Source organism: Pan troglodytes, chromosome 11, assembly GCF_028858775.2.
Source record: "Pan troglodytes isolate AG18354 chromosome 11, NHGRI_mPanTro3-v2.0_pri, whole genome shotgun sequence".
NCBI classification, from domain to species: Eukaryota; Metazoa; Chordata; class Mammalia; order Primates; family Hominidae; genus Pan; species Pan troglodytes.
In genome coordinates, this window is record NC_072409.2 from 22266957 (window position 1) to 22294701 (window position 27745).

A 27745-nucleotide genomic window follows, 5' to 3' on the forward strand; every position below is an offset into this window, starting at 1 on the left:
GAGGAAGGAAGAAAGGGAGGGAAGGAGAGTTAATAGATGGGTAATGGATGGAAGAGTAGATTGATGGAAGGGTGGATAGGTGGCTGGATTTGTGGCTTCATGGTCAAAGTCCACAGTGAATACTTATGGGCAGGACCACTTCAGGCCACATTTGAAGTGAACTTGCCTATTTAAAAACTCAGAGAAACTCAGAAAGCAGAGTTTGAATAAACAAAGTTGTAGATTATATTTCTAAGAAATAAACTAATTCTTCCTCAGAGGAAAAAAAGGTCCAAATTCTATTTACTCCAACAAGGGTACAGATGAAGGAAAGTGCAATTGCTCAGTCTGATATGACAACTCAACATCAACATTCTCATTTTCACAGATCCCCTATAGTGTTCATATTTTAGAGCTGGGAACAAGCTTCAGGAAATGACCTGGTATGCCCCCAGTTTTTCAGCATGTAAGTCACCATTTGGGGGACATATATCCCTTTAAGCAACTAAGAAGAACTTTGACTCCAGAAAAATATGCACAACCTCAAATTTTTACAGAAAATGTCTTGGGGTTTACAAATCAAGTACTTCTGAACCCAAGTGCAAAAACTCCCCTATCCTCTGTTGATCTAAAATAGGAGTGCTATTCTGGTATTTCACTTGGTACTTGTATTCATAAGGAAATAAATGATAATTATATTAACCAAAATACTAAGTCATAACATCAGCAATCGATCATGATGCTGTTGTAACTGAGACCCCACTCTTGGCCTCATGCAATCCATTCTACACATAGTAGTCAGAGTGATCTTTGGAAACCATAAACCAGATCCAGTAACTCCATTGTTTGAAGCTCTCTGATAACTTCCTGGCACACTAGATAAAAATAAATCTAGTGTGCCATCCTCATCCTCTTATATTCTAGGTGAAGATTGCAGGAGGAGCATGGACACATCCCTTACAATTCCACCTAGCTCTTAGCAGCTCTTTCTAAGAATAGTTTGGAGAGGTTAGGTGCAGTGGCTCATGCTTGTAATCCCAGCACTTTGGGAGGCCAAGGTGGGCGGATCACCTGAGGTCAGGAGTTTGAGACCAGCCTGGCCAACATGATGAAGCCCCGTCTCTAATAAAAATACAAAAATTAGCTGGGCGTGGTGGCAGGTGCCTGTAATGCCAGCTACTTGGGAGGCTGAGGCAGGAGAATTGCTTGACCTCGGGAGGTGGAGGTTGCAGTAAGCCAAGATTGTGCCACTGCACTCCAGCCTGAGTGACAGAGTGAGACTCCATCTCAAAAAAAAAAAAAAAAAAAAAGAATGGGTTTGGAGAGGCCGAAGGACAGCCACATGGAAGGGACTTGAAGCTGGCATAGATGGTATACTGGTTCACTGGAAAGAAAGAGAGGCAGAGAGATAGGGAAAGATGATAAGCATATACATTTCAATAGGTAACTGGTTAGCTCAGAGAGACCAGGGCCATATCTCACAGTCAATGCCACTCACAATGTGTCTGCCTTCACTCTTTGGTCTTTCTAAGGCCTATGCTATTAATTCTCAAAGCGCCTTTTCTTCACAGCACTCATATTCAATCACCTTATCTTATTCCTTATTTGGAGCCATCTCTAATCTGTTCGTTCATTTAACATTGTTTAGCCAGCCCTCACCGACATGACTAGTATTGTGCGAAGTAAAAGGAATAATGCAAAGATGAAGACCAAAATGGTCTCTGCTCCAAGGAGCTCAGAGACAACTGGGGAGAAACAGACAGATACCAAGGAAATCACAATAGACTGTGATAAATGCTATGAGGAGGGAAGATAAGGAGTTGCATTGGCTTGATGCAGATGGTGATGGATATTGAATTGTCCAATAATTTCCTAACACCACACTCCTAAAAGATACTCTGGGTAAGTATCTACAGCTGAGGCATGAATCCAGAAGTGTTGATTGTTCTCATTTGATTTATGGCTATATGTTTAAAATTACATACATGACTATACCCCCACACAAGGCAGAGCACACACTCTACATACATACACATTCACTTCATGAACAAGTCCCCAGTCCTTCCAGGTGGAAAAGATCACTTATGCCTTTGAAATTTCAGAGCACTTTTTCACTCTCATGATAAACATGGGTGTTTCATAACATAGTGTTTCTGCTCTGTGCTTCCCCAGGACTCTGTTAATTGCTTAGTTATAGCAGTTACCATGATGTCATCTATCTGTTTACCAGTCTGCTTCCACCACTAGGACTGGGAGTTCCTCAAGGCATGGAACTATGCGTTGTTCTTCTTTTTAATTCTTATCTCCTAACTCAATGTATAATATATAAAAATTGCTGAATAACTACATATGAAATAGAAGGGTGAATGGTTAGAAAGAAGGAAGAAATGAAGGAACATTTACCTTTCCTAATAAACTTTCATTTCTCATTGAATCTTAAAGAATGTCTAGGACAGCAGATTGGCACATAAGAAGTTCTTTAAAAAAGTTATTAAACAGCTGTATGATGTTTTCTAATAATCTTACTAATATAAACCCATAGTTATAACTATCACCCCACACTGTAAAGGAAAATAAAGTGACCCAGTGGAAAGAGCATTGATGTGGAAGTCAACAGATCTAAATTTTAGTTTCAATTTTACTGCTAATTTGCTGCTTAACCTTACTCACTTAGCTTAGCTTAATTTAGCAGGTAAACATCCAAGGATCTCAGTTTCTCAGTCAGTAAACTGAGCAGATTTGATAAGGCAGTTTCTGTTACTACAGCTTTAGATTTTGGGAAAGGGAAGGTCAAGATATTGCATTTGTTTTTAGCAGATTACATCAGCCTTTTGGGGGGCTGTTCTGTAAAGGGGTCATCCTGAGAGCTTAATACTGGCTCTATCAAGGCTTAATCAGCTCTGATGATAGTCACCCAAAAATCAGCCTTGTTACTCCAGAGTCACTGTTCTATTCAAAACCCCATATTCACTCAGCATGGTCACCCACATAATTCCAAGATTTGCCTGAGAATGCATCAGGGCCCCTCATCAGAGGATGACAAGGAGGCTCCATTGAGCATATCTGGGGAAACATGTCCCAGGCACTGATTCTCAAAACAAGAATCCAAAAACATTTTTGGCAAACAGAGTATCTTTGAAATAAGTGCACAATTGGTCCTCCTTATCTGTAGCCTCTGCATCTGTGGATTCAACCAAATTCAGATTGAAAATATTTCAAAATAAATTAAAATATAATACTTAATAAAAATAATACAAATAAAACAATACCACATAACAACTATTTGTATAGCATTAACATTGGATTATGTATTATAAATAACCAAGAAATGATTCAAAGTATATGAGAGGATGTGTGTGGGTTATTCACAAACACTATGCCATTTTATGTTGGGGACTTGAGCAACCTCAGATTTTGGCATTGAGAGAGTTGGTCCTCGAACCAATCCCCTGTGGACACTGAGGGACAACTGTATATCTCCTAAAGGACTAGTTAAAAGTGGGAAATGCTCTAATGGATGTAAAATGTCTTTATGTTTGAAAATCACCTGCAAATAAAATATACTTTGCATATCTGAGATTTCTTAGCCAATCTTTTTGAAATCTTATAATGTTCATTCAGATTTTTCCTCTATTTCTTCCTCTATCCCTCCCTCTCTTCCTTCTTTACCTTTCCATTCTACATTCTTCAAATGTTTGCATTAGCCACTGAGGGGCACCACCATTCATTCATTCAGTCATTCATATATTCATTCTCTCATGGAACATTTACGGAGTAATTGCGGTGTTCCAAGCAAGTGTCAGGCCTTGAGGATGAAGAGAGATAAAATTAAACTGGTGTGGATGAGAATTCCAGTTTCATCACCCATTAGCAATTGGTACTTCAGGGAGTCATGCAACTTTATAACCCAGTTTCAGAGTGTTCAAAGTGTAGCATTCAGCATAGTGCCAGCACATAGTAAGTGCTTATTATAAGCTAGCTGCTTTCATTACTGTTATTACTGCTGAGAATGTGTCTTCTCTCCTAGGGGTATATAAACAGTGGATAGAGAATTCCAGATCCTGAGGTCATCACAAGGTCTCACAAGATCAAGGAAAATCAAGGAAAGCAGATAGAAAGCCCCACTAACAGAAAGGAGGGAAATGGGTGAAGACTGAAGCAACAGATATGACTGCCAGGACACTTGAGGCTCAGAAGGACACTGATAAGGGGGAGAGAGGGAAATTTGAGAGGCAAGCAAAGCTTAAGATTATGTGCTGCCGTGCACACACAAAACAAATGCTTTGCAAACAGGCACAGGGCTGAGAGGCGAAGACCAAGGCCAAAATGTGGCTTGGATTAGAAAGCCCAATGTGAGCTAAGAAGGCCCTTAAATATACTATTCCCCTTCCCCTTCTGTTTTGGAAGGCCAGATTTCTTTTCCCTTCTGACTTCTTTGCTCAGGGGTAAATGGAATTAACCACTGTGTAATGTTTCTGACAGTGACGCACATGCTAGGTCACCTGCTTTGGTTACGTAATGCAACATGCCTAAGGTTCCTGAGCTCTTTCTCCCAGAATCATTAGATATTAAACTGGTTCTCTTATCCAGTCATCCATTTATTAAACAAAAATACATATAGCCCCTTTTTAGATCAGATACTGAGCTAGGCAATAGAGAACTTGAGATGGATAAGATCTCAAATATGTACACAATTAAATGTCATAATTCCAGGTATTTTGATAAAAGTGTGCAGAAAGAATAGTGGGAACAGATGAACAAGGTAGGGAACAAGTTACACTTTGGGGAAGTTATGAAGGGCTTCTCAGAAGAGAGAAAACTCTGGCAAAATCCTGTGAAGGCATAAGCATTCTGCAAAATGGTGCACTGGAAATAGAAGATAAGCCAAGTAAAAAAAGTGATAATTATAGAACCAGGTGCATTTGGGGGAATTTCAAATAATTCAGATTTTATTGAAGAGCTTTTAGCTAGGGATGACAGAGTCAGATTTGCATTCTGGACAGATGTGACTGTTGGATGTTGGTGGGCAGGTTGAAGGGGGTGCAGGGATTGAATTTCAGAGAAGTGGGCATTATAATACTAGGGAAATAGTCACAGCAAGAAATAAAGAGGATTTAAGGTACAGAGAAGAGAGTTTGTCTATAAACATTATAAGGAAGCAGGAGAGTCAGGAATTGATGACTGATTGAATATGGTAGATGATGTAATGTAGAGTGGGTGACACCAACCAAGATGAGGATGCAAGGAATTTTGGAGGAAAGATGATTGTTTCGGAAGTGTGGAGTTTGTAGAACGTGCTAACATTTCCAGTAGACAGGTGGATCTGTGAGTCTGGAGCCCAGTGGAGTCTGGACAAATAACGACCATTAGTAGACAGATGGGTAATTAATCTATGGGAAAGGGTGTAAAGTCAGGAGACAAGTGGACCCAGACCTGGCTTAAGACTTTAAAGTATCTACCAATGGAGGATCTACCAATGTAGAAGTAACATTCTAAGTTGTTTGCTTTGTGACACAAAGCTTTTGGGCAGTCATGCAAGAGTATTTACCAGTGGAAGAGTAACATTTTAAGATGTTATCAGTCAATGGTACTCGTCTTTACCCAGCTTGGTCACTGACTTGGATAAGCCACTTTCCTCATCAACCCTCAGTCCCTCATCTATGAAATAAATGGCTTGGATGAGTCCTTGGACTTTGACACACCTTGTTTCTTTGGACTTAAATGAAGTTTACTTCACAAAACTGAGTATCACATTTATCAATGTTTTATGTTTTCTGCCTGGGTGCCTTGCATCTTAAGATTAGCCTATTAACACAGCCTTCTCTCTTCCTTCATCAGCCTCTGAGCTGAAAGATCTGCAGTCACACTGGGGAAAATAACTCCCTCCATACAAATGCATTTGGCCACATTCTGCCGAGCCACCTTTCAGATTCATAGAGCAACAGGAATGGATATGGGACAGGCATAGGAATGACTTCTTGATTACAAGGATAATAGGTACAGGTTGGACCACTGGCTTCCTAAACACACAAGGCTATAACAGGGCTCAGCAACTAGTGGTACACTGCCCCTACTCACATACTTCGATATTCCAAGTTGTTACTGACCAGCTTTTATGTCTTAGCTTCCTCCAAGTGGGTTGGAATCTGAGACCTGACCAGGGTTCTCTACAATCTAAAGTAGAAGAGGGGAACCTCTTATATTCTTCCAAGTTCTGTGGACCCTGGGTTTGTGGCAAATAATACCAAAAAACAAACACATTTTCTTTATCTTGTTTGGAGAAAAATCCAAGTGGTCAAAGCAAATAAGCTGGGTATGAGGAGTAGGAAGAGAGAGAAGAAGGAAGGAGTTGAGAGGAAGCTGGATATACTTCAGAGATGACAGTTCCAGGGATCCTCTGAAGGAAAATAGTCTGGAAAATGACGACAGACTCCAGAGTTTTGGTATTTTAATTCACTGAGTTATCTGATTAAAATGATTAGCAATACTAAAAGGCCGGTGGTCTATTCCAAAGTCCAGGAATTTGTCTGGAATGGCCTTTATATCCTAAGAAATTACAAAATATGAACATGCTAGCATTCACCCAGTAAGTGATGACTGGGAGTCACTCAGCAAGTTTTCTGGATATTTGTGGGGGCTAGCATTAGTTATATTATTAATAGGACAGATTCCAGCTATCAGGAAGTACCAATATTCCCCAAATAATGTCTTCAGTCAGTCTTAGAAATTCTACCACTGGTACATTGCTTTGTGACACAAAGCTTTCTGGGAAGTCCTAAAAGAGTATCCACCAATGGAGCAGTAACATTCCAAGTTGTTACCAGTCAATGGTACTTAGCAAGAAGGTGTACCATCTTCTTTTTTCCCCAGTGTTGCTGAGGTGTGGAAGCCGAAAATGTGTCCACACTTGGCCCCTGAGGGTGACAGGCACAGGCACCACCTAGTGGAGGAAAATACACCAGAAAAGGAAGAAAACTGGAACTATTGCCAACTTCACAGTTTTGTCTGAGGACAGCCTTGATGAGGATTATAGAATCCTAGGAAGTGTCTGTAGAAGTGTCTTTAGTGCAAATAATCCCTACAGTACCACAAAGTTCAGATGTGAAAACTGGTTCTGAGAGGGAGAGTGACTTGCGTAAAGTCACACAGCAAACTAGTGCTAGAACTGACATCTCCTAGCTCAAAGCATTGCTCCTCCTTTTGCAATACACCGTGGCCTTCTCCAGAGAGCCTCAGGCCTGCTCATAGGTCTCTTCTTCAAAGCTACTCTCATGATGGCCTCCCTTGACCACTCTTTTCATATCCCACTCCTCTCTCCTCCTGCATCCCCACTCCCACACAGCATTCCTAGACTTCCTTCTCAACTTTTTCTTTACAAACATTCACCCGACATTATGGGATATATATGCTTATTCATTTATAGTCTGTCTCCACCTTCTCCCCAACACCCACTGCCCAGAATATAAACTCCCTGAGGGCGGAGATGTTTCTCTCTTTTGTTGACTGGTCTGTCCTCAAGGCCTAAAACTGTACCCAGCACAGAGCAGAAACTCAAAAAATAGTTGTTGCATGCTTGGGCAGGAAATAGACAAATTTTACCTGGTCTCTTGTTCTTTGTCTGCATTTCTGAGATTTTTTTTTACAATGAGCATGCACTATTTTTTTTAAATGACACAATAATGTGTTTATCTTGTTAGCCTTTCATTTTAGTTGTTTAAATTTTTAATTTTTCTATGTTAAGATGACAGCAATAACTCTTTCCTGAGTTGTAAGGGAGGAAAAGGCAATTCCTGGCTTTGCCAAAAGAGATAAGTATGTCTAACTCCTAGAGTTATTGAGATTATTAGAAATAATGCGTGGCAATGGCTGGCACACATAATACTGATATGAGTTAACGTTTGCTGGGTTACCGCATGGTCTAGATTCCATTACTAAGCATTTTCCACATGGAGGCCCAGTTAATCTTCAAAACAACCCTATGAAGTAACAGCTAGTATTATCTGCACTTTACAGAGGGGAAAAGTGAAGCTTGGAGATACTAAGTAACTTGCCCAAGGTCACACAACCAGCAGGTGCAATAGTCAGGGTTTGACCAGGCAGTTTGATTCCTGAGTCCTGTGATCAACCATTGCAAAATACTTCCTCAGTAAACATATGCTCCTGCAGGTCGCTGCCCCAGGCCTCTAGAAGGCTCTAGAATTGCTCTCCAGGTAGTTAGGGATGGAGAGAAATAAGGAACCAGAAAAACGAGAACTAAGGGTATGTGGACCTGTGAGTATATGAGTATGTGTGTGTGTATCGTCACAGTACTTCTGGGCCTGTCACAATCACTAACAGATCCCATGAAATTCTCATAAACAGAGCCAAATATGCTAAACGTTTCACAATATGTAGGGCAGTCCCATACAGCAAATAATTTTCTCACTCAAAAGCTTCTTATTGCAGAGCAAGCCTCCACTTGCCCCTTCTCCATGCTCCTCCTAAGGCTCCCCTCATCACTTTTATTCCCCTCGAGTTCTCCCTGGATAATCATTTTCACTTGAGTTTGCAAGTGTACAGAGAGGAGGGGATGGGGAGCTCCTCAGATCTGAAGCCTGGGCTGTGTCACGACTTTCAGCTAATCTTTGTGCGACCTTGGGGGAGTCCCTAACCCTCTCTAAGCGGTGGTCTCCGTATTTGCAAACCTTTCAGGTCACAGAACACGCAGGGAACTGAGACTTCACTTCCTCCTGTGGCTCTCAAACACTTTTAGTATTTTTAACTTTTTATTATGGAAATCTTCAATCACACACCACAGCATGAACAAAAATGTATTAAAGCTCCAAGGTTTAATCACTTGGTTTCAACAATTGTTATCAGTTTGCTAATCTCTCACCAACCACTACCCCCAGAACCTTTTTTTTTTTTTTTTTTCTGGAGCTTTTTAAACAAATAAACAAACAAAATAGACAAAACATAATTTTACCCACAAGTACTTCAGTATGCATTTCTAACAAATTAGGATCTTTAAAAAACATAACAACAATATCATATCACACCTATCAAGATTAACAATAACTCCTCAATGTCAGTCCAAATCCATTTAAACTCTTTGTAATGGAGGAACATATTCCTTTAAACATAAGCTTGTAGAATCACACAATTTAAGTGGAATAAGGTGAAGGGAAGGAGAGAGGCAGAGTCCTGCCCTTCACCCTTGTCCCAGAAGCGCCCTACGATTGCAGGGCACAGTTTGAAAGTCGCTGTTTTACTCCTGACCCTCCTTTTGCATCCTGAGAACACTGAGGTCCAGAGAGAAGCGGTAAATGGTCAAGGTCATAAAGCAGTAAGTGGCAGGATTTGGCAGACTTATGAAGTCCCAACATCAAAGAACTCCAGTGAGGTCACAGGCATGAAAAGGTTTGCTAACTCCATCACTGTTTATCATCTACAGTGTGAATGATGATAATAAAAGCACCTTTCCAGGAATGACCTTGATTGCACTAATCCCTCACATCTCTCACTTTCTAGCTCCTCCTAACCATGCTGACCCGTGCACTGTGGTCTGACCTCAGCCAACAGCTTCTCCTGGCATTGTCTCACCTGGTCCCATGACAGCCCATGAGATGGGGACATTGAGAGTAACCATCCCCCAAACCCTCTCCCCTGAGGCCCCAGTGGTTAAGTCAGAGACCACAGGTCACACAGCTTAGAGGAAGCCAAACCAGGACCTGAACTCTGACCTCCTAATTCCCACTTACAGATCTTCAAACAAGCCAAGGAACTTACAAGTCAGTTCTCAGCTGCTGATGTCAGAATCACAGTTGAGCATTTCCAGTAACTGCACCAAGGCAAGAAGCAGAGCTCTTACTGCAGTAAGAAGAAAGTTAGGAGAACCTTAGGGAAAGGGAACTAAGTTCTAGAGAAGGGGCAGCTGGTGCGGAGAGAAATAGATACCTATTGGATTCCCGAGCCCTCAGCCACAGGTAGATAAGATACAGGTTGCCCAAAGAGGGAGTCCTCTAGTACCTGGAGATTTTCTCTTTTCCTCATTGGAGACACCTGCAGCCAGTGCTGGTTTCAGAGGGATCTCAAGGTGAGGAGTTTTGAAGTAATAGGAACACACATCTTTCTAAAGGACTAGCCCAGGGCAAAGTGAATGGTGAATGCCTTAGAGCTGAGCTTCCCTTTCTTATAATCCTTCCTGTTCAAAGAGGCTTCTCTCTCCAAAACTCCGAGAGATTCATTTGACATCAGGTGCATCCTGTGAAGATGGGGACCACCATGGTTCCACACAGGAATGGCACTGGAAAAAATGAAATGTCAGGACCTGTGGCACCCAGGGGTTTGGAGTGAACAGAGGAATTCAGCATGGAAGAGGGGTCCTTCAGAGCTGGGGCACCGGAACTTCCCCAAATGCTTAGCTACTACCCAGCTCAGTAAGCAGGGAACATCGTTTACCCTTTGGGCCTCTGCAGAACAAGGGGATGTCAGACTACATCAGTAATTATTTTCACTAGTGGTCCTTCAACATTACCTGAGAAGGCTTTGGGAAACACCCGTTCCCAGGCCAACCCCAGACCCACAACATCAGAATCCTTGGGGTGCAGCCTGGGCAGAAGGATGTTTTAAAAGCTGGTTATTCCAGGTGCAGCCAGGAATGGGAAGTGCTGGACCAAATGATCTCTCAGACCATTTAGAGGGGATCATCTGTGAATACAGTTTAATTTTGTGTGACCCTGGTCCTCAACTATCCTGTTGCACAGTGAGCTGTTTGACCCAGATGATCACTGAGTTCATGTCCAGGCTGGCCATACACAACCTACACTCCCGAGTTCCATATCTCTGGACCTTGATTTTGCCTTCCTCTGTGCAGGGAAAAATGGGAGGTGCTTTCCCAGGTTTCACAGCCTTTATCACTTCTATTTGTTCACTGAGTGGCAGCTCAATGGAAGGTGAGAGTTTGAGGAGCACCTGGGGAAGGAGCAAGAGGCCGACAGTAGATCTGTGTGGCTTCCTTTTCTGGAGGTGCTTGCTCTCTCTGAATGCTAACTTGTTTTCCTGTTTAAAGGTCTCAGTGGTTCTGGGCCTCCTTTGGCTCTTATTACAGAGGGGTAATCCTAGCATGTCAAAGAGGAGAAGATCAAATTGAAAGAAAGGTATTTGAAGGAGTCTAATTGTTCCCCAAGATACATTATCTACTCTAGAGAGACTCCCCAGCAACTCAAGAGGGGAAGCCTTACAAACAGGCCCCACTGTTTGAAAGCCAAAGCCGCAAACTGGAAAAAGAGATGCAGCTACTTCCTAGATCCGGTTACCCTTGACTGAGTCTCTAATACAATTTGACACTGCACTGGGTACTTTTTGCATGTTTATTTCATTGAACTATCCTGATGTCATTATGCCCATTTTACAGATAAGTAAACCAAGGAAGAGATGGATGAAGTGACTTGACTCAAATTACACAGCATGTAAGAGAAATTCCAAGCCTGTCTGTCTGATAATTTGATGTGAAAAGAAAAACAGATCTGCCAGGTCTCATGCAGGGCTTCAGTTGAGATTTATATCCATTTCTCACCCTCTTCGATCTGTAGGTATATGGTTGACACATAGAGATGCAGAAAGGAATGGAAATGTTCCACAGAAAGGTAAAGGAAGAGCATGTGAATCATTTCTTCTCTCTGCAAAAAGACTGCTGACAGAGGAAACGAGGACTTGGGTTCACATCTAGGCTCTCTCCACTGAGAACCTGTGGGACTTTAGACCAAGTCATTTCAACTCTCTGAAACTCAGATTTCTCCTTTGTGAAGTACAGGCGACGATACACACTTCTCAGGGTAGTTGTGAGGGCAAAACATGCTGGCACAAGGAAAGTGCCCAGCATCACCAAGGAAGCACCCAGGTAGAGTTGGATTTCTTCATACCTTCAAGTGTTCCCCAGTCCAGAAAGCCAAGACTGAGATATTTGGAAAATCATGTCTAATAAGAATGAAGTTTGTTGAGCACCTACTACATACCAAGTCCCGTTTTAAGTACCCTCCACGTCCAAGTTCTGTTAGCATTTACACAGCTCTATGATACAGGTACTTGTGCCATCATCACTCTGTACATGAGGAAGGTGAATGAAGTCCAGAGAAGTCAACTAGCTTGATTGCCCAAGGTCACACAGTTAGTTAGGGGCAGAGATTCCACATAGGTAACCTGGCTACTAAAACTGAGTTCTAACTATTACAATATTCTAGATCCCAGGTAGGACTACAGATATTGGGGAAAAGCCTTGTTAATATATGGACTCCTAGCCATATACTTAAACCCAGCCTTCACTGTTACAGCAATGCTGAAGTGGAGAAAATGTGGGTACTCTTTTTTGAGGGTTGGGTGGATACTAGGAAGTGGGGGTGCAGAAGGGAAGGAAAAAAAGATTCTTGGGAGTAACCAGCACACTTAATCCAGTCCAACCATTAGAACAAAAGAAAAAAGGCTGGCAAGCAGAGGTGCTGGATGGGATTCAGGTAAATCCTTTTCTCCTTCTGAGCAGGAATTCCGAATCACTAAGGCAAGGGGAGTGGGACAGGGGTGGGAGGAGGGCAGTACTTGTGGGGTCCACATTTCACTTATCTAACAGGTCAGGAGAAACTTTAACAAGATTAACTGCTGCTCAAGGCCTCTGCTCGATGGAGCAAATTGAGTCTTTTGTTTTCCTTTTCTTTCAAACTGGAGGGGTGTTGGGGGGGCAGTTGGGGATGAGGAACAGGGGTCTGGTTCCTCCTGCCTGGTGTGGTACAAAAGCAAAGGGATGTGTCAGAAACAACCCCTCATCCCCTGACTTGAAAGGGAGCCCAAATTGCTATGCATGAAGGCTGAAGGCTGTGTGTGGGTGGTGGGTCCGTGTGGGGTGAGAGGTGATGGTGTTTATGAGACACATTCTCTCAGCGGTGCAGGGGGCAAGGCCTGGAAGTCAGATGCCAGGGATTAAATCCTAGTTCCTGCCGCTGAGGAGCTGTGTCATCCAGCACACACCCCTCCCCTCTCTGTGTGTCTCTCTCCCCATTCGGCCAAAAGGGAAACTGGCTTGGGTAACCTCTGAGGACCCTTTTCACAGTAGCCTTAAAGGATTCTTCAATCCTAAAGACCATCCACTGATGGACCCTCCAGAGAATCCTACACATAGGCACTTTCTAACTTTGGCTTTGTTTTTGCCTGCATAAGCCTTCCCTTTTTTTATGTATTAGTATATATATTTTTCTCCTTTCCTTTCAGAAAAATAAAAGGCATGTTTTCTGAGCTTCAGAAGCAAACTGCTCCTTCGCTCCTTCCCCCTGTCTCTCCGAGCGCCTGTCTGAACTGGTGTCAGTGAAGTTTGAACCGGGGCAGAAATAGCATCCCGGGCGGATCTGGGAGCATAGCCCGCCTACCAGGAGCGGCAAGGCCTGCCTCTGCCAGACGACAGACCCGGTTAACAGCACCGTAAAATTAGACCTTTACGAAACCCAATTGAATCCTGCAGCAAAGAGTGATGTAAGGCAGCCTGGCCTGACAGCAAGACAGCAACTCTCTGCCTGAAATAGCAGCGCGGTCCCTGCTGAGCGATGACTGCTCTCTCAAGATAGGTGACCAGGGATTCCTAGGAAAGTGGCAACGCCCAGCCAGAGAAAGCCAGCAGAGGTCAGGCAGCAAACTGGGCACCTGAGGTCGCCGCGAGAGGGTGAGCCTTCGCACCCGATCCTTGCTGCCCACCTCGGTCCTGGCTCTCCCAGCCCAAACTTACACGAAGGAGGGAGCTGAAAAAGTACTTCTGCAAAGAACCTCTGTTTGTTTGCTTTTTAATTCAAGGAGAAGCAGGTTCTTTTTAGTCCAACAGCCTGTACCATGTGGAGGATATGCAGAATGAGTCTTTTCTGGCTCAGAGCCAGGTGTTTACACGCCGCCAAATCTGGCTCCAACTCAACTAGGGGAGGGAAAAGAAATCCACCAGAATCCTCAGGGGAAAAGCTCCTGGCTTTCTGGTGCTACACGACAGCAGTGCTTATTTATTTATTTTATTTTTTTCGTTTTGAGAGGAATGTTATTTCTACACATAAAATGGACCAGGCATTTTATACAAGCAATAATAACCTAACGCCCCCCATCCAATTAAAGTATTTTACTGCAACAATCTTTGTGTGAGAGAGTGAATGAGTGCTCAAGAGAATGTGTGTGAAGAGAGGCTCCTTGTCTGAATTATAGACATTTATAAAGCAGTCTCCTGTGGAATCCCAGGTGTTATATATATATATATATATATATATATATATATATACATATATATATATACACACACACACGTATTTATGTAGACACACTTACATAGTTAAAATGCATTCACTACCCTTTCACTGATGATGCCTGCATAACCCTGTGCTCTCCTCTCTCCAGGGAATGCCTTCCAAATCACTGGTACTAGGTAAAGACTAGGAAAAACCAGACCTACAGATTAAAAAAAAAAAAAAAAAATCACCTCCAAGCAGCAGTCTCTTTGCTTTTTCACATGTTTGGAAAGAGAAGTCAACATACTACAGCTCTAAATTATCACCATCGTCATTATTATTATGGATAACGTTTCCTCTGTTCCAAATTAGACCCTCCTCTGGGCAAATAGGGCTTGCGAGTTAAAAGTGAATGAGTTCAGTCTCCTTCTTCTTCCCGGAGGAAAAAAAAAAGGAAAAATAGCATGCGATGACGTCAGTTGTGGGTTGTTGGGGGGAATCACTGTATCGCTCTCCTTTGATAGCTGGAAAGCGGGGGCTTCGGGAGACGTATTCTTGGGATAGCAGCAGAGTGTGGGTCTCCTAAAGGGGTCTTCATGTCAACTGGATAGTCAGTGCTACATCTGTGAAAGTCCAAGCCATGGAAAGACAGGAAGAAGCAGAACTGCCCGAAGAGCTCACAGCTTTCCCTTCTAAGAAAGTGTGTATGTGTGAGGGGGTGGGATCGCAAAACGCCTTCACACGTTTCCTGGCTGCAGTGAAGGGGGAACCCCTACTCTCACTTTAAGACGTCCCAGGACATGGCAAGATTGTTTGTGCAGAAAGGGAATCTCCCAGACAGAAAAGGCAAAACTTTCCTCCTCTCTTCCAGCGCCGCCCCCACCTCCGCTCCCCAGTTTTATTAAAGGCATTTCCAGAGATTCATTTAGAGGGGGGAAAATGGATGCTGGAGCATTTCTAAGGTTTGCAATCCTCGCAAAGTGTCCGATTTCACTATAGGCTTTGCTGTGGAACAGCGAAGGGGAGAGAGAGGGAGGTTGAGGAGGGAGAACTCAAATTCATTACGGGCTCATAAAGTCCCATATGAGAAAAGCGCCCCGTTTCGCAGCCGCGTCTGGGGAACGCTGGCGGGGTATGCGTTAGGAAGGTCTCGTCCCAGCCCCGAGTGACAGGCAATGGGCTTTAAAAGCTAGGACATGGGATGGCGTGGAGTGGGTGAGGGTGAGTCCCAGAGGCAGGCTTCAATCAGTGAGCAACTTTGGGGCACTTCGAGGACTTCTAAGTCCTGGCGATTACAACAACCTTGCCCTTGCCGGCTTTCAGGGGAATGGGGCCTAATGAAGGGGAGTTACCCCCATTAAAACGTCAAAGAAATCAACGGTCCCCAAGTCTCCTTTCACATGCATCTCAATTGGGTCATCCTCCCTTTCATCCCAAAAGGAGAGAGTGCATCTGACCATTCGGAGCACGGGTTACGTGCCCTAGGCTCCGGGAACCAGCCCTCACTGGCCGAGGGTCCGCGGGGCCGCCAGGAGGGCTCCCCAGGTTCCTCCCAGGGATGGAGCAGCTACGCCTTCCGAGTGTGCCCATTCCACCGATGGGGCAAAGTGAGGCTCTCAGCTCGCCCGGATGTCTCTGCGCCGCTCGCGGGGCAGCTCCCGCACAGACACGCCCGCAAGCCCCCGACCCGCCCGCCACCCGCGCCCAGACACCCGCGAGCCTCTGGGGCCGCAGGGACGGTGCAGCGCCCGCCGAGGCGCCCTCACCTACCTGTGATCACTGCCGGAGACCTCTGGCCCCCCTCCGCTCGCAGCCACACTTGCAGCGTGAACGCGTCCCGGGGCAGCTCGAGGTCGGCCCGGAGGCGCAGCTGCTCGCCTCGCCCGCTGAAATAGAGCGCCCGGCTCGGCGGGCTCGGCTTCTCGGTGGCGCCCCTCGCCTCCCGCTGCTGCCGCCGCCGGGGGACGCGCACGGCTTCCCAGGCACCGCCCGGCGGCGGCGGCGGCGGCGGCGGCGGCGAGGCGCGGCGGCCGCGGGCCGCCCGGGTGGCGCAGGTGGCCGGGCCGGCGGCGGGGCGCGGGGGTCGGCCGGCCCGCGGGTCTCTCCGGGCCCGGCGGGGACGCTCGGCCAGCCCGCAGCCCAGCGCGGCGCTCAGCAGCCCCAGGTGCAGCACCCAACTCCAGAGCCGCATGTCCGACGGTTCCCCCCGCCCCCCCTTCGCCCCTGCACCGCCACCCGGAGCTGCCAGCTTTGGGAGCCTCGGCGCCTCGACTTTCTTCGCTTCTTCACCCTTCTTGGGCGAGCCCCCCCTTCCACTTGCTTTTTTCTTTTCTTTCTCGCTTTCCTCCTCAAGGTGTGTGCTCCACTCTCCCCACCTTTGAAAAATACAGCCCAACTCCTCCTGGTTGGCAATTAATTTCTCTCCCCGCTCCTTTATCTGCCTTATTTTCCCCCTAACAGCTGGTTGCCTTCCTCCTTGTTTTATTTCATTTTATTTTATATGATTTCTCGCTCCAAAAAAAAGCTCCTCTTAAGACTGATCCGCTGAATTCCCTCCCCCCAAAAGATGCTCTAATTTATTTATTTTTTGCGTCCTTTATAACACAAGCCACAGCCCCCTTCTCCCCCCCCCCGTCCCCCCTCCCCTCCCTCCTTCTTCTCAAAATGAAAGGAAAGAGGGGGAAAAAATCCCTCAGAAGATGAGTAAACAAGCGTATGCTAATCTGCTCCCCAGCGCTCCACCTTCCCAATTGAATGAGTCCCTGTTAAAACTGCGGGGATCATGACTAATCAATCAGTTTGGAGAGGCCGAGCTATCCAGCTTTCCTTCACTTTGCCGTTTGCCTCCTTTCCTTCGCTCCCGCTTCTCCACCCCCTCCTTTTCTCTCTCTCTCTTTTTTTTTTTTAAGAAGACAATCTTAAAGTAACAATTTAATGAAATTCTGTACACACCCCCTTACGGTCCTCCCAGCTCTCATTCCTGCTCAAAACACACATTCCTGTTTTTGTTTTGTTTTGCTTGCTTTTTTTCCCTCCCTCACTTCCCCCACTTATTATTATTATTTCTGATGGCAGGAGAAAAATCTGTCTCTTCTCTTAGGATCCCCTTTGCACTTTGCTGGTAAACCTCATCCTTTTCTGTAGCACATAAAGAGTCTTGAAACTTGATTCTTAGATTTTTTTTTTTAATTCTCTCTCTCTCTCTGTCTCTCCCTCCCTCCCTCTCCCTCTCTTTCTCTTTTTCTCACTCTCTCCCTTACTCTTCTCTTCCCGCTTCCTCTCCCTTTACCTCTTTCCCTCTTCTTTTCCCTCTTTTTTTTTTTTTTTTTTTTTGCTTCCCCTGTCCTTTTCCCTCTCAGAATTTCCTTAAAGTTGTACGATGATGAACCATTCCCCTCTTTTCTGAGCCCCCAGATAAGGCTTGCTTCAGCTAACCCAAATGTTTCCAAAGTTCTTATGGAATCATCACAAGAAAATAGAAGAAAGGCACTGTCCAGGACATCTGCCTTTCAGAAGCTGTAGTCCTAGTACAACTGGGTCTCTGAATTTCCCCGAATACTCTTTAAAATACTCTGTTGGTCATTAGAAATTATTTTAATTTTATAAGAAGAAAATGAGAGAAAAATATTAATTTGCCTAATTTTTTCAACTTAAGCAATTCAGGTCCTCTGAAATTGTTAAAGTCACAGGTAAGGATCTGACCATTTGCTGCTTTGTAGGTCTGTTTTTGAACTGGGACATACATGTAATATATTTTTTTCTTCTTTTTTCCCCCTCTTTATAGAACTCAAAAGCTCCCCCTTATGGCAAAACAGATCTTCTTTTATTTTGTCCAAGTGTTTAATAAGTCAAAACGTGTTAGCAATGGTGGATTACAAGCTATTAATTACCAATCTATTCCAATAAGGTAGTGATAAAAATATTCTGTGTGAAGTTTGCATGTGAATAGCGTGCTGAGAGCCTGCGATGAAATTAACTCCACTAAATTGTAACTTTCTTCTTCAATTGCTCTTATCTTCCGAGCTGCTCCAGATCTTTCTTGAGAGCTGGGAACATTGCTACACGCTTCAGGAAGAGAGAAAACCAGGGAAGAATGTTTGTTGGCGAAAGTATGACGATTTGTCGGATGAGCAAATGACTCAGACATCCCCTCTATGAAAGCTGGAATGCGATATATGCAAAGATTATGGAAGCTTTCTGAAAATGGGAGATCTCAGATTCATACCTTCCTAGTTTAGAAAGAAGTTGCTGAATAGTCTTAGACTAAGAACGTTTGAACTCTGTTTCTGTAGTCATAAAATGAAAATAGCACAATAACCTAAATGTGTTTCCAGAGACTGCCTGGAGGAAAGAAAATCTTGGGTGCACAATGTCATGAATAAAGAATTTGCCTAAGCAAATCTTTGACTTTTTGCAACTCCAAGTCATCTGTAAAAGGTTGCCATTGGATAAAAAGAGAGCTATGTTGAACAACATAAATTGTATCATTCAAAATCCCCCTTCCTCTCCAATAGAGGTTGGACCATGACTACTGATTTACTTCAGTTGTGGCGATTAGGCATTTAGAAACTGCATGTCTTCCAGGGGGATTTTAAGTAATTGTCTACAATAATTTTGAATATTCCTAGACAACTGGGAATTATTCAATTCTCAGACCAGCAGTGGGAGCACAAGATTTTTACTTCTCATTTCCTACTCCCTCCAACACATATCAGTTCTCTGGCCTTGAGTAAGTCACTTCATTTCTCTTCCCTTCCACTTCCTTACCTTTAAAATGGGAATATCTACTTGGCAAATTTATTTTGAGGACAAGATATGCTCTGGGGTATAATCTTTTGTAAACAATAAAAATGATATATGAATACCATTTGTTCTATTGTTGTTGTCAAAGACAAAGTGCTCCTCAGGTTCTTAAAGACAAACAAGAATTGAGGAGGCCAAGTTATTTCTCTCCTGTAGGAGGCAGGAAAACGAAGGGACAATGAAGTTCATGTCTTATGGGTCCTTGAACTCCTTGATCTCCGTCCTCAAATGCATTGGGATCATTTGGCAAGACATTTCACTCATCCATTCATTGAACATACATTTACTATTTGTTTCCATCTGTCTTGGAAGCCATTCTAACTCTTTATGCATATATGTGTGTATGTATTTGCTTGTTTTTAATTGAGTGCATAAAATTAGATGAAATTTAATTCTTGGTTCATGACCCACCCTAACCCTTGATCTATGACTGACATTCATATATATATGTATATATAAAAGACCTTCATATATATATATATATATACACACACATATGTATATATATATATATATAATGTATCATGTACTGCTATCCCTTTTTTACTACAACACTTGATCTTTTATGGATGTGTTCCCTCTCTTTTAATCATTTTTAGTAGAAGAGCAATCGTTTGAATGTCAGATGACTCAGGATCTTATTCTGCTTTGTGTAGGATCTTTAGATCTCATTCTGTTCTAATGTAAAATGAAAAAACTGGAATCAAATATTCTTAAGATCACTTCCAGATTTGAAATATAATGTAGCCTCTAATTATCAGAGTAAGGCAACAATTCCCATCTAGTCATCCAATATTCAGTTAGTTTCCTTCCTTCCAGCCCTCCTCCCCAGGGACTCCCTTAAGTTCCTGAGGATTTTTTCCTAAAAGGTACTTTGACTCTGTTTCTTCGCTCTTATGATATACTCCTTCAGTGTTCATTTTGTTTGGTAATTACTAAAAGCGTTTTTCCAGAAAGGACATAAGATTCTACTGGAAGTTAGAAAAGTAACATCAAAGTAGAGCCCTAAAGATTGAGACTGATTTGAATGTGGGTAAGGGTGGTTAAAAGTACATCTCAGAGTCACCCTGACCTGGGTTCCTATGACTCTCAGCAAGTTGCTTAATTTCTCTGAGTCTCTGTGACCTTACCATGGAGTTGTCATGAGGATTAGATTAGTGTGTTGCATGACATAGTAGGTGCTCAATAAATAAGTACCCTCTTTTCATTTCCACAGATCTAATTTTTAATGGCCCTTTGAGCTTTTTTTCTCAGCTTTTCTCTGGAGCCAGAGCCCTATGTACTTCTTATGTCAAGCCAGATGGATAATTCTCGTCTTAGAATTCCTAAAGCAAGCATCGTCTGTCTCACAGAATCTGGAACTCACTGAGATAGGATCTCCCATTGTTCTTAGTGTAGTGTCCTGCTTATATCTTTCCTCCAAGATTAGAATTCTTGAAGGGTGAAGACCTTTAAAGGCAAGAATCTTCAAGGGCCAGTTCTGTCACCTGCTCAGAGAATCTTCAACTGACTGCACCCCTCCCCGAGCAGCCTGAAGGGCTCCCTCCTCTGGGCCCTTGTAGAACTGCTTCTGAATTTCTACCGGCACACCCTCAAAGCAAACTCTCAGGCAAATTATATATTGGCATGCTTCTTTTTTCCATTTGGGTCAGAGACTGTTGCATTCATATTTGTTCTTTCCCAACTGCCTAGCTCAGCGCTGTGCATAAAGATGTTTGTCCACAACCCCTGTTGAATTTAAGTGTATATATTTATATATGTTGTATAGCTTCTTTATTTTCTCCTGTGGTACCAATCATGGTGCTATGAGTCTATTAGTTTCTTAATAAACAATTAATTTAATTTCTTTGTTTTCTCTGCCTCAGTTTTCCCAGATGATGCATCTGTGAACACCCTGACAGATATAGTTCATCAGTTGCTCAAGTGAAGGTCACTAAAAAGAATGTAGGCTTTGGAGTAGAATAAATTGGGTTCAAATCCTATCTTTGCTAAATAACAATTATAATAACAGCTTACGTTGATTGAGTATGCACGGTGTTCCAAGCAATATGTAAGTGCTTTTTATTGGAACGATCTCATCTAATCCTTATAACAAACTTACAGAAGAGATCTAATAATCATCCCATTTTACAGGAGAAAAAAAACAACACTGAACTGGAGAGACTAAATAAATAATGGAGAGCTCAGCCAATCCAAATCTAGCACTCTGTGTACTAGCTCAAGGGGATAGGAAAAATCACTTAACCTTTTGAATCTCATTTTTCATTTTTGTGGATTTCATGGGGTTATCTGGAAGATTAAATAAGACGCGGATATCATGTTGCACAGTGATGAGTACATATGTCAGTGGTGTTGGATAAACATTAACTTCTTTACTTCCCCCCAACAGTAGTTTAGTTGTATTAATGTAACATATATACTAGAGTTGACACTTGTAATAATTACACCAGCAGTCATAATAACTCCCTCATATTAAGCACCCACTATGTGTTGGACCCTGTACTAAGTTTTTAACTTCACAAGACTAGGAGGTAAGTCTGAACCCAGTTTATCTGAATTGCCCAGCAGTTTCTATCTGTCCTTCTGCCTTCTTAAATCATATGAAAAATAAATTTACCCACAGCCCAGAGTAGTTTTGAGAATCTCCAAGATCCTTCGGAAACAAAAATTAATACGGTGATTTACTTATTGCTGTTCGGAGTTTAGAGCTGCACAGAAAGAAAGCTGGTGATCAGATTGTTTGCCTGAGCTGGAGGTAGGGGGTTGGGAGTCAGGGACCTCTGAGGCTAGAAGTGAAGACGGTGACCTCAGGATGTTTTCCTCTGTATGTTTTTGAAATTTTTGTGTCCAATAGTGGTTGGCTTAGAATCAACTAGGGTTCTCTCTTAACCTTCCTGCAGGTTTAAGACTAGGAAACTAACATAGAAACGTCTGCATTGCAACCCTGGTCCTTTGACTCATGCCAAGGTGCCCTATTTTGTTAGTCTCAGGTGCCCAAGGCATTTCTTATGCATAGAATTTTAATTAAAGATGAAGACCACTAATTTACATTGCATGCCTTAAAAAAATTGTAAAAAGGCATATTATTTTATAAATTTCATTTATTATTCCTTTAGTAATAATAATTAGCTATAAATTAGTGTGACAGACACTATTCTGATTGGTTACATATATTTAATTTTACATTAATTTAATCCTCAAATTATAATCTGTAATGTTTCTTATTTTCTTCAATTTTTCAGATTAAAAAAAATGAAGCTGAAAATAATGAGATTTTTAAAAAGTTGGTGAGATTCCATGACACATTTGAACCAAGGCTATCTCTCTCCAAAGTTCACATTCTTAGCTGTTTGGCTGGCCTGCCTCTAATCCACCTTTAATCTTGCTATTGTTTTAAATTTTAATCAGGAAAGTATCTCGATAATCCCCTGGAAGAGGAAGCTTTGAGAGAAATCAGAAATGGGCCATGGTGGGCGTTCTCTTCATTCAGTACATGTTGCAGTGTTTTGTTGAGTGGAAAATGAAACGTTTGATAACCCCTTCTGCTTAATTCCAGGACAAATGTATCTTGTGGTTTATTTGAGAGGAGGCCTTGAGTCATATAATGGACAATGCTTTCAGATCTGTTTTTTTTTTTTAATTTTTTCCAGAAATTGCAGAATCTCTGTCTAATTGGCCACTTTTATATCAACTGAGATTGAAGGCGTGCAATTAATTTTTCTTCAGTGAAGACTTTCTCATGGGAAACTAATTCAGCAATGCTTTGTGATGAGCTCAATCTATAGCAATTGGGAATAGCATGACTTGCTGAGCCCCTTCTCTGTGCCATGCGTGGACCTAACCTGCATCCTCACAGCAACTCAAATAGGTAGGTTTTGCTGTCTGTTTGAAAAGATAGGAAACTCAAGTTCAGAAAGAGGCAGCAATTTACCCAGAATCACCTAACTAGAAGATATATGTTCAAAGCAGAACTCTAACCTATGTGCTTTGACTTCAATGGAGTGCATATATCTTCATAACATTGTTCTTGATGAAACATTAAAAGAAATCATTCCTAGAGGATTAGTTTTTATCCCTCTCTCCTGTATTTTAGATTTATGCTGCTGTATTCCTTTCTATGCCACACTTCAAGCTTCTGAAAGATGAGACCTCAGTCTTTTGCCTTTTGCAACCCCTCATGGGGTTTACCCTCTGTGTTTTTTTGTTTTTTTTGTTTTGTTTTGTTTTTTTAAGATGGAGTCTCGCTCTTTTCACCCAGGCTGGAGTACAGTGGCGCAATCTCAGCTCACTGCAACCTCTGCCTCCTGGGTTCAAGTGATTCTTCTGCCTCAGCCTCCTGAGTTGCTGGGTAGGTGACCGCTACCACGCCTGGCTAATTTTTTGTATTTTTAGTAGAGACGGGGTTTCACCATGCTGGCCAGGCTGGTCTCGAACTCCTGACCTTAGATGATCCACCCGCCTTGGCCTCCCAAGTGCTGTGATTACAGGCGTGAGCCACCGCACCCAGCCTACCCTCTGTGTTTTATACTGATTAGTTGAGTGAACATTTGGTGAACTCTGTGAAACTTCCATAACCCTTAGGTATGTCTGACTTCCAGAATTTTGCCATGCTTCTCCCACACCTTAGTTTGAGTCCTACAAATTCTTAAAATTCATTTGAAGAAAGTCCTGACTCTTACAGGAAAGTTTCCTTATACCTTCCACCAATTGGAATTAATCTCTCCCTCTTCTGAAACTCTCATACCTAATCCCCAAGCCATTGAGCCAGCACTGTCATGCACAGCCTTATGTTGCTACTTCGCTTGTCACATAGACATAAACTTGGCTAGATGGTATATAAGGATGATGTTAGTTAGCCATTAGTATCTGACACACCAGCTTATTGTAGTTTTGTGTGTGTGTGTGTGTGTGTTTTAACAGAAAGTGCTTTACAATTTGTTAAATCTAACACTCCCAATTTACAAATAAAGATCCACAGAGGGGAAAGGACTCTCCCAAAGTTACACATCCAAATCATCCCAAAGTGAGAATTTCCTAACCAATACGCTTTCTACTAAAATGCTGCTTCTATTATTGCAGATGATGATAATTCATTTATTCATCAATAATTATTTATTTATCTATTGTCAATTATGTGCCCAACAATATGTTAATGCCTGGCTAGCTGACTAGCATGATTTTTCATTCTTAAAATTATTATTAGTATTGTTATGAATAGTGGACATTTATTGGTGTTTTATGGGGTGAGTGTTTATACATTACATTTTTTAGTCTTTATAAGAACACTGGGAGGCAGGTAATATGATTATCTTCATTTTATAGACAAGAAAAACATCTTTAGACTACTGCATAAATTTGCAACAATCAAAAACCAAGTACAATTGGCTCCAAAGTCCATATTCTGAACCTTTAAGATAAACTACAGCAATGAGAAATTTGAAAGTTCCTTTATGATAACTGGAGATTTACTGTGCAGTGCCTCAAGTCAGTCCTTAACTTCACTGATAAAGGGAACCAACAGTGGCCAGCCCTCCAAACTTAGGTCCACAGGCAACACTATTACAATGAACATTGAGAGAAAGCATCACATAATCCTGGGAGCATACGGACCCTGGACTGACTTGGACCATGCATAAAAACACTAATTTTATTTTATTATTTTTTCCTTTTTTATTTTTGTATTTTTATAACTTTTATGTTCAAAGGTACATGTGCAGTTTTGTTATATAAGTAAATTGTGTGTTGCAGGGTTCGATTTATACATTATTTTGTCACCCAGGTAATAAACCATAGTACCCAATATTTTTTATCCTCACCCTCCTCCCAGCATGCACCCTCAGGTAGGCCCTATTGTCTGTGGTTCCTTTCTTTGTGTTCACATGTACTCAATGTTTTTAGCTCCCACTTATAAGTGAGAACTTGCAGTATCTGGTTTTCTGTTCCTGTATTAGTTTGCTTAGAATAATGGCCTCCAGCCCCATCTGAGCTGCTACAAAAGACATGACCTCATTTTTTTTTATGGTAGCATAGTACTCTATGGTGTATATGAACCACATTTTTTAAATTCAGTCTGCCATTGATGGGCATTTACATTGATTCCAAATTGTTGCTATTGTGAATAGTGAAACCACGAATTTCAAACAGTTAATAAATAATAATAACTTTAGACAGTGGCGCTCGTTTATGGAGAGTACACTGTGCTCCTCAGAAGAAAGGGAAACTTAAACTTATTTTACAATGTCATGTTGAGAAATGATGAGCTCACACTTGGATCTGCTCTTGCAGTGTTCAGTAAGGGCCATGGGACAGACTACACTGATTGAAGAGCTCTAGTGGGACTCAAGAGTCCAGGCTCTGGTCTCACTTCTGCCACTAAATTCCTGTGTTGCTTTAGACAGATCTTTTATTTTTCTCTTTGAGAACCTGTTAGAACATTGGAAATGGAAACTGACCTGGTTCCTGGTCTTATGGGCAACAGATAAGCCCTAGTATAGCTGTTCTCTGGGACCACTGTCCTTTCTGTTCTATAGAATCAAAGTCCTTTCTGATTTGTTGGTTTTCTATGAACTGCACAGTATTAAATGACTCTAAACATTACCCAATTTCCTATACATTATTAAATTACTCTGAATATTACCCCATGTTTATACACAATTTCACATCTTATTTTACAGACTTGGTAATTTCCTTCCTGATTCCATTGATAATCCTGTTAAGACTCCAGGATTATGTGCCCACTAAGAATCCTTCCCATTCAGTTCTTCCCTGATTCTCATCAGCACTCGAGTCATTCTGTATCACTTCTGAACACAGTTCAGGATGGTAAGCTAGGTCTTGAAGTTCAACGGGCTCTAAGTATAGAAGTGGTTCTCCGGATAGCAGCCTTACCCAACCCATCAGGCTTCAACCTACCAAATTATCTCAACACCTTTCTCAGACTGTCTGGTCACCGTCATGCATAAGTTCTCAAAGGCAATATTAACTGATTTTTATGTCTTGCATCATGATGTTCATCATTTAGAGGGGAGAGAGTGAATACTAGCAACCCAGATAGACAAGTGGAGAAACCATTGCGTGGTTATTACCAGCCAGGTTACTCAGCATCTTCATGAGAAGTCGGTTAACATACTTTTATGGGTAGAAAAGCAGGATTGGAGAGAAATGAAAAGTTCCTGTGCCAGGAACAAAAGTTCCTCCCTGCCACACACTGGCCAGGTTTGAATTCTGACTATATGACCATGTGCAAGAGATTTAACCTGTGAGTCAGTTCACTCACTGATAAAATGAGAGCAGTAATAATAAGATCTACTGTTTAGGGTTTCTGTGAGTGTTGAATGAGTCAGTATTTACTGAGTATTCGGGGCTTGTCTGGTGCAGAGTTTTCACTCGAGTAATGTAGGCTATTTTCATTTTAATAGTCTTTCTACTGAGCTTTCCCCACTCCTTAGTGGCATCTTCAGATAAAAATGAATGTAGCATTCTTCTACCAACCGAATAAATGTTTATCAATCACCCACTGGGCACCTGGCAACAGGCTAAGTGTCAAGGATTCAAGTATGACCCATGTCTTCATTAACTTACCTGTCCAATAATAACACTATTAACATATACTAAGAAGCACTAAATGTTGGGTGCTGCATTAACGTAGTCAATCCTCATAACAAAGTTCTGAGTTCGTGCACTCACTTTACAGAGAAGAAAATTGACCGGAGAGGAAAAACAACTTATCCACGTTGTTAAAATATGATAGAGCTACAATTCAAGCTCAGGCAGTTTGAGTCCTGAACCCACCACTTAACCACTTTGCCACATATTTCATTAGAAAAGCAAAATATTAAATAACAACAACAACAAACTGAGTATGACAGAAACAGGGATTGGGATGGTACATACTGGGGGACCTCTGAAGAAGAGATTGGGAGAGCTCAGGGTAAGCATATAAAAATGAGTCCAGAGGACTTTCGTTTTGTCTATATTTTTGTCTTTTATATCCACAATGAAAGTATATTTATGCATGAATGTTAGTTATTTAAAAAATAGAAAAATACTTACAGATGAATTAGCAACACAGGCTCTTTATATACCCAGTCCGCTTTAGAGTTTGCAAAAAGACTTTCTCTTTCATTACCTCACTGAAAAATTGGGACCTCCCTGCAAAGGGGTGAAACAGCAGGAATCTTTATTAGCCCCACTTTAGAGATGAGAATTTTGAAGCCCAAAGAGGGGAAGGAGTGTCACGTGACTGACCTAGGGTGAAACAGAAAAGAGGTGGCGAGCCTAGGATTTTTCATGTGCACATTAATTCATGAATTGACTCCATCTTGGCTGGCTAATTCAAGTTCCCATTGCTGCTAGACAGTAAAATTGATGATGATGATGATGGCGATGATGATGTGCTAATTAAAATTTCTATGGTGCTTGCTAAGACAATGCACACTGCTAAACTTTAAAGCATCAAATCTTCTCATCACCCATTTGAAATAAGCACAATTCTTAGCCATGCTTTCCTAATGGAGAGCCTGGGGCTTACCAGCAGAAGCTGACTGACTCCCTGGAGGTTATGGTAGGGTTTCAGCCAAAGTCATTTGACTACCGAGACTTTGCTTTTACTACTTTGCACTAATACCTTTCTTGCCAGTCATCAGAAAGGAGAAAATAAACCCACACTACCTCAACCTCAAGGCTAACTCCTGAGAAAACATTCTCAGAGCACCTGAGCAGTTGTCCTGCCCTCATCT

At 42.3% G+C, this 27745-nt stretch overlaps 1 protein-coding gene across 1 annotated transcript in view; it reads right to left on the reverse strand.

Moving 5' to 3' along the window:
• The window catches only part of PAPPA (pappalysin 1), a 248195-nt gene extending 231418 nt beyond the window's left edge, over positions 1–16777 (reverse strand). Inside the window, exon 1 of the mRNA XM_016961539.4 lies at positions 15975–16777. Within this exon, the coding sequence (XP_016817028.3) occupies positions 15975–16395 (421 nt within the window). The 5' untranslated portion in view covers positions 16396–16777. The remainder of the gene's footprint in view (positions 1–15974) is intronic.
• Between the last annotated feature and the right edge of the window lie 10968 nt (positions 16778–27745).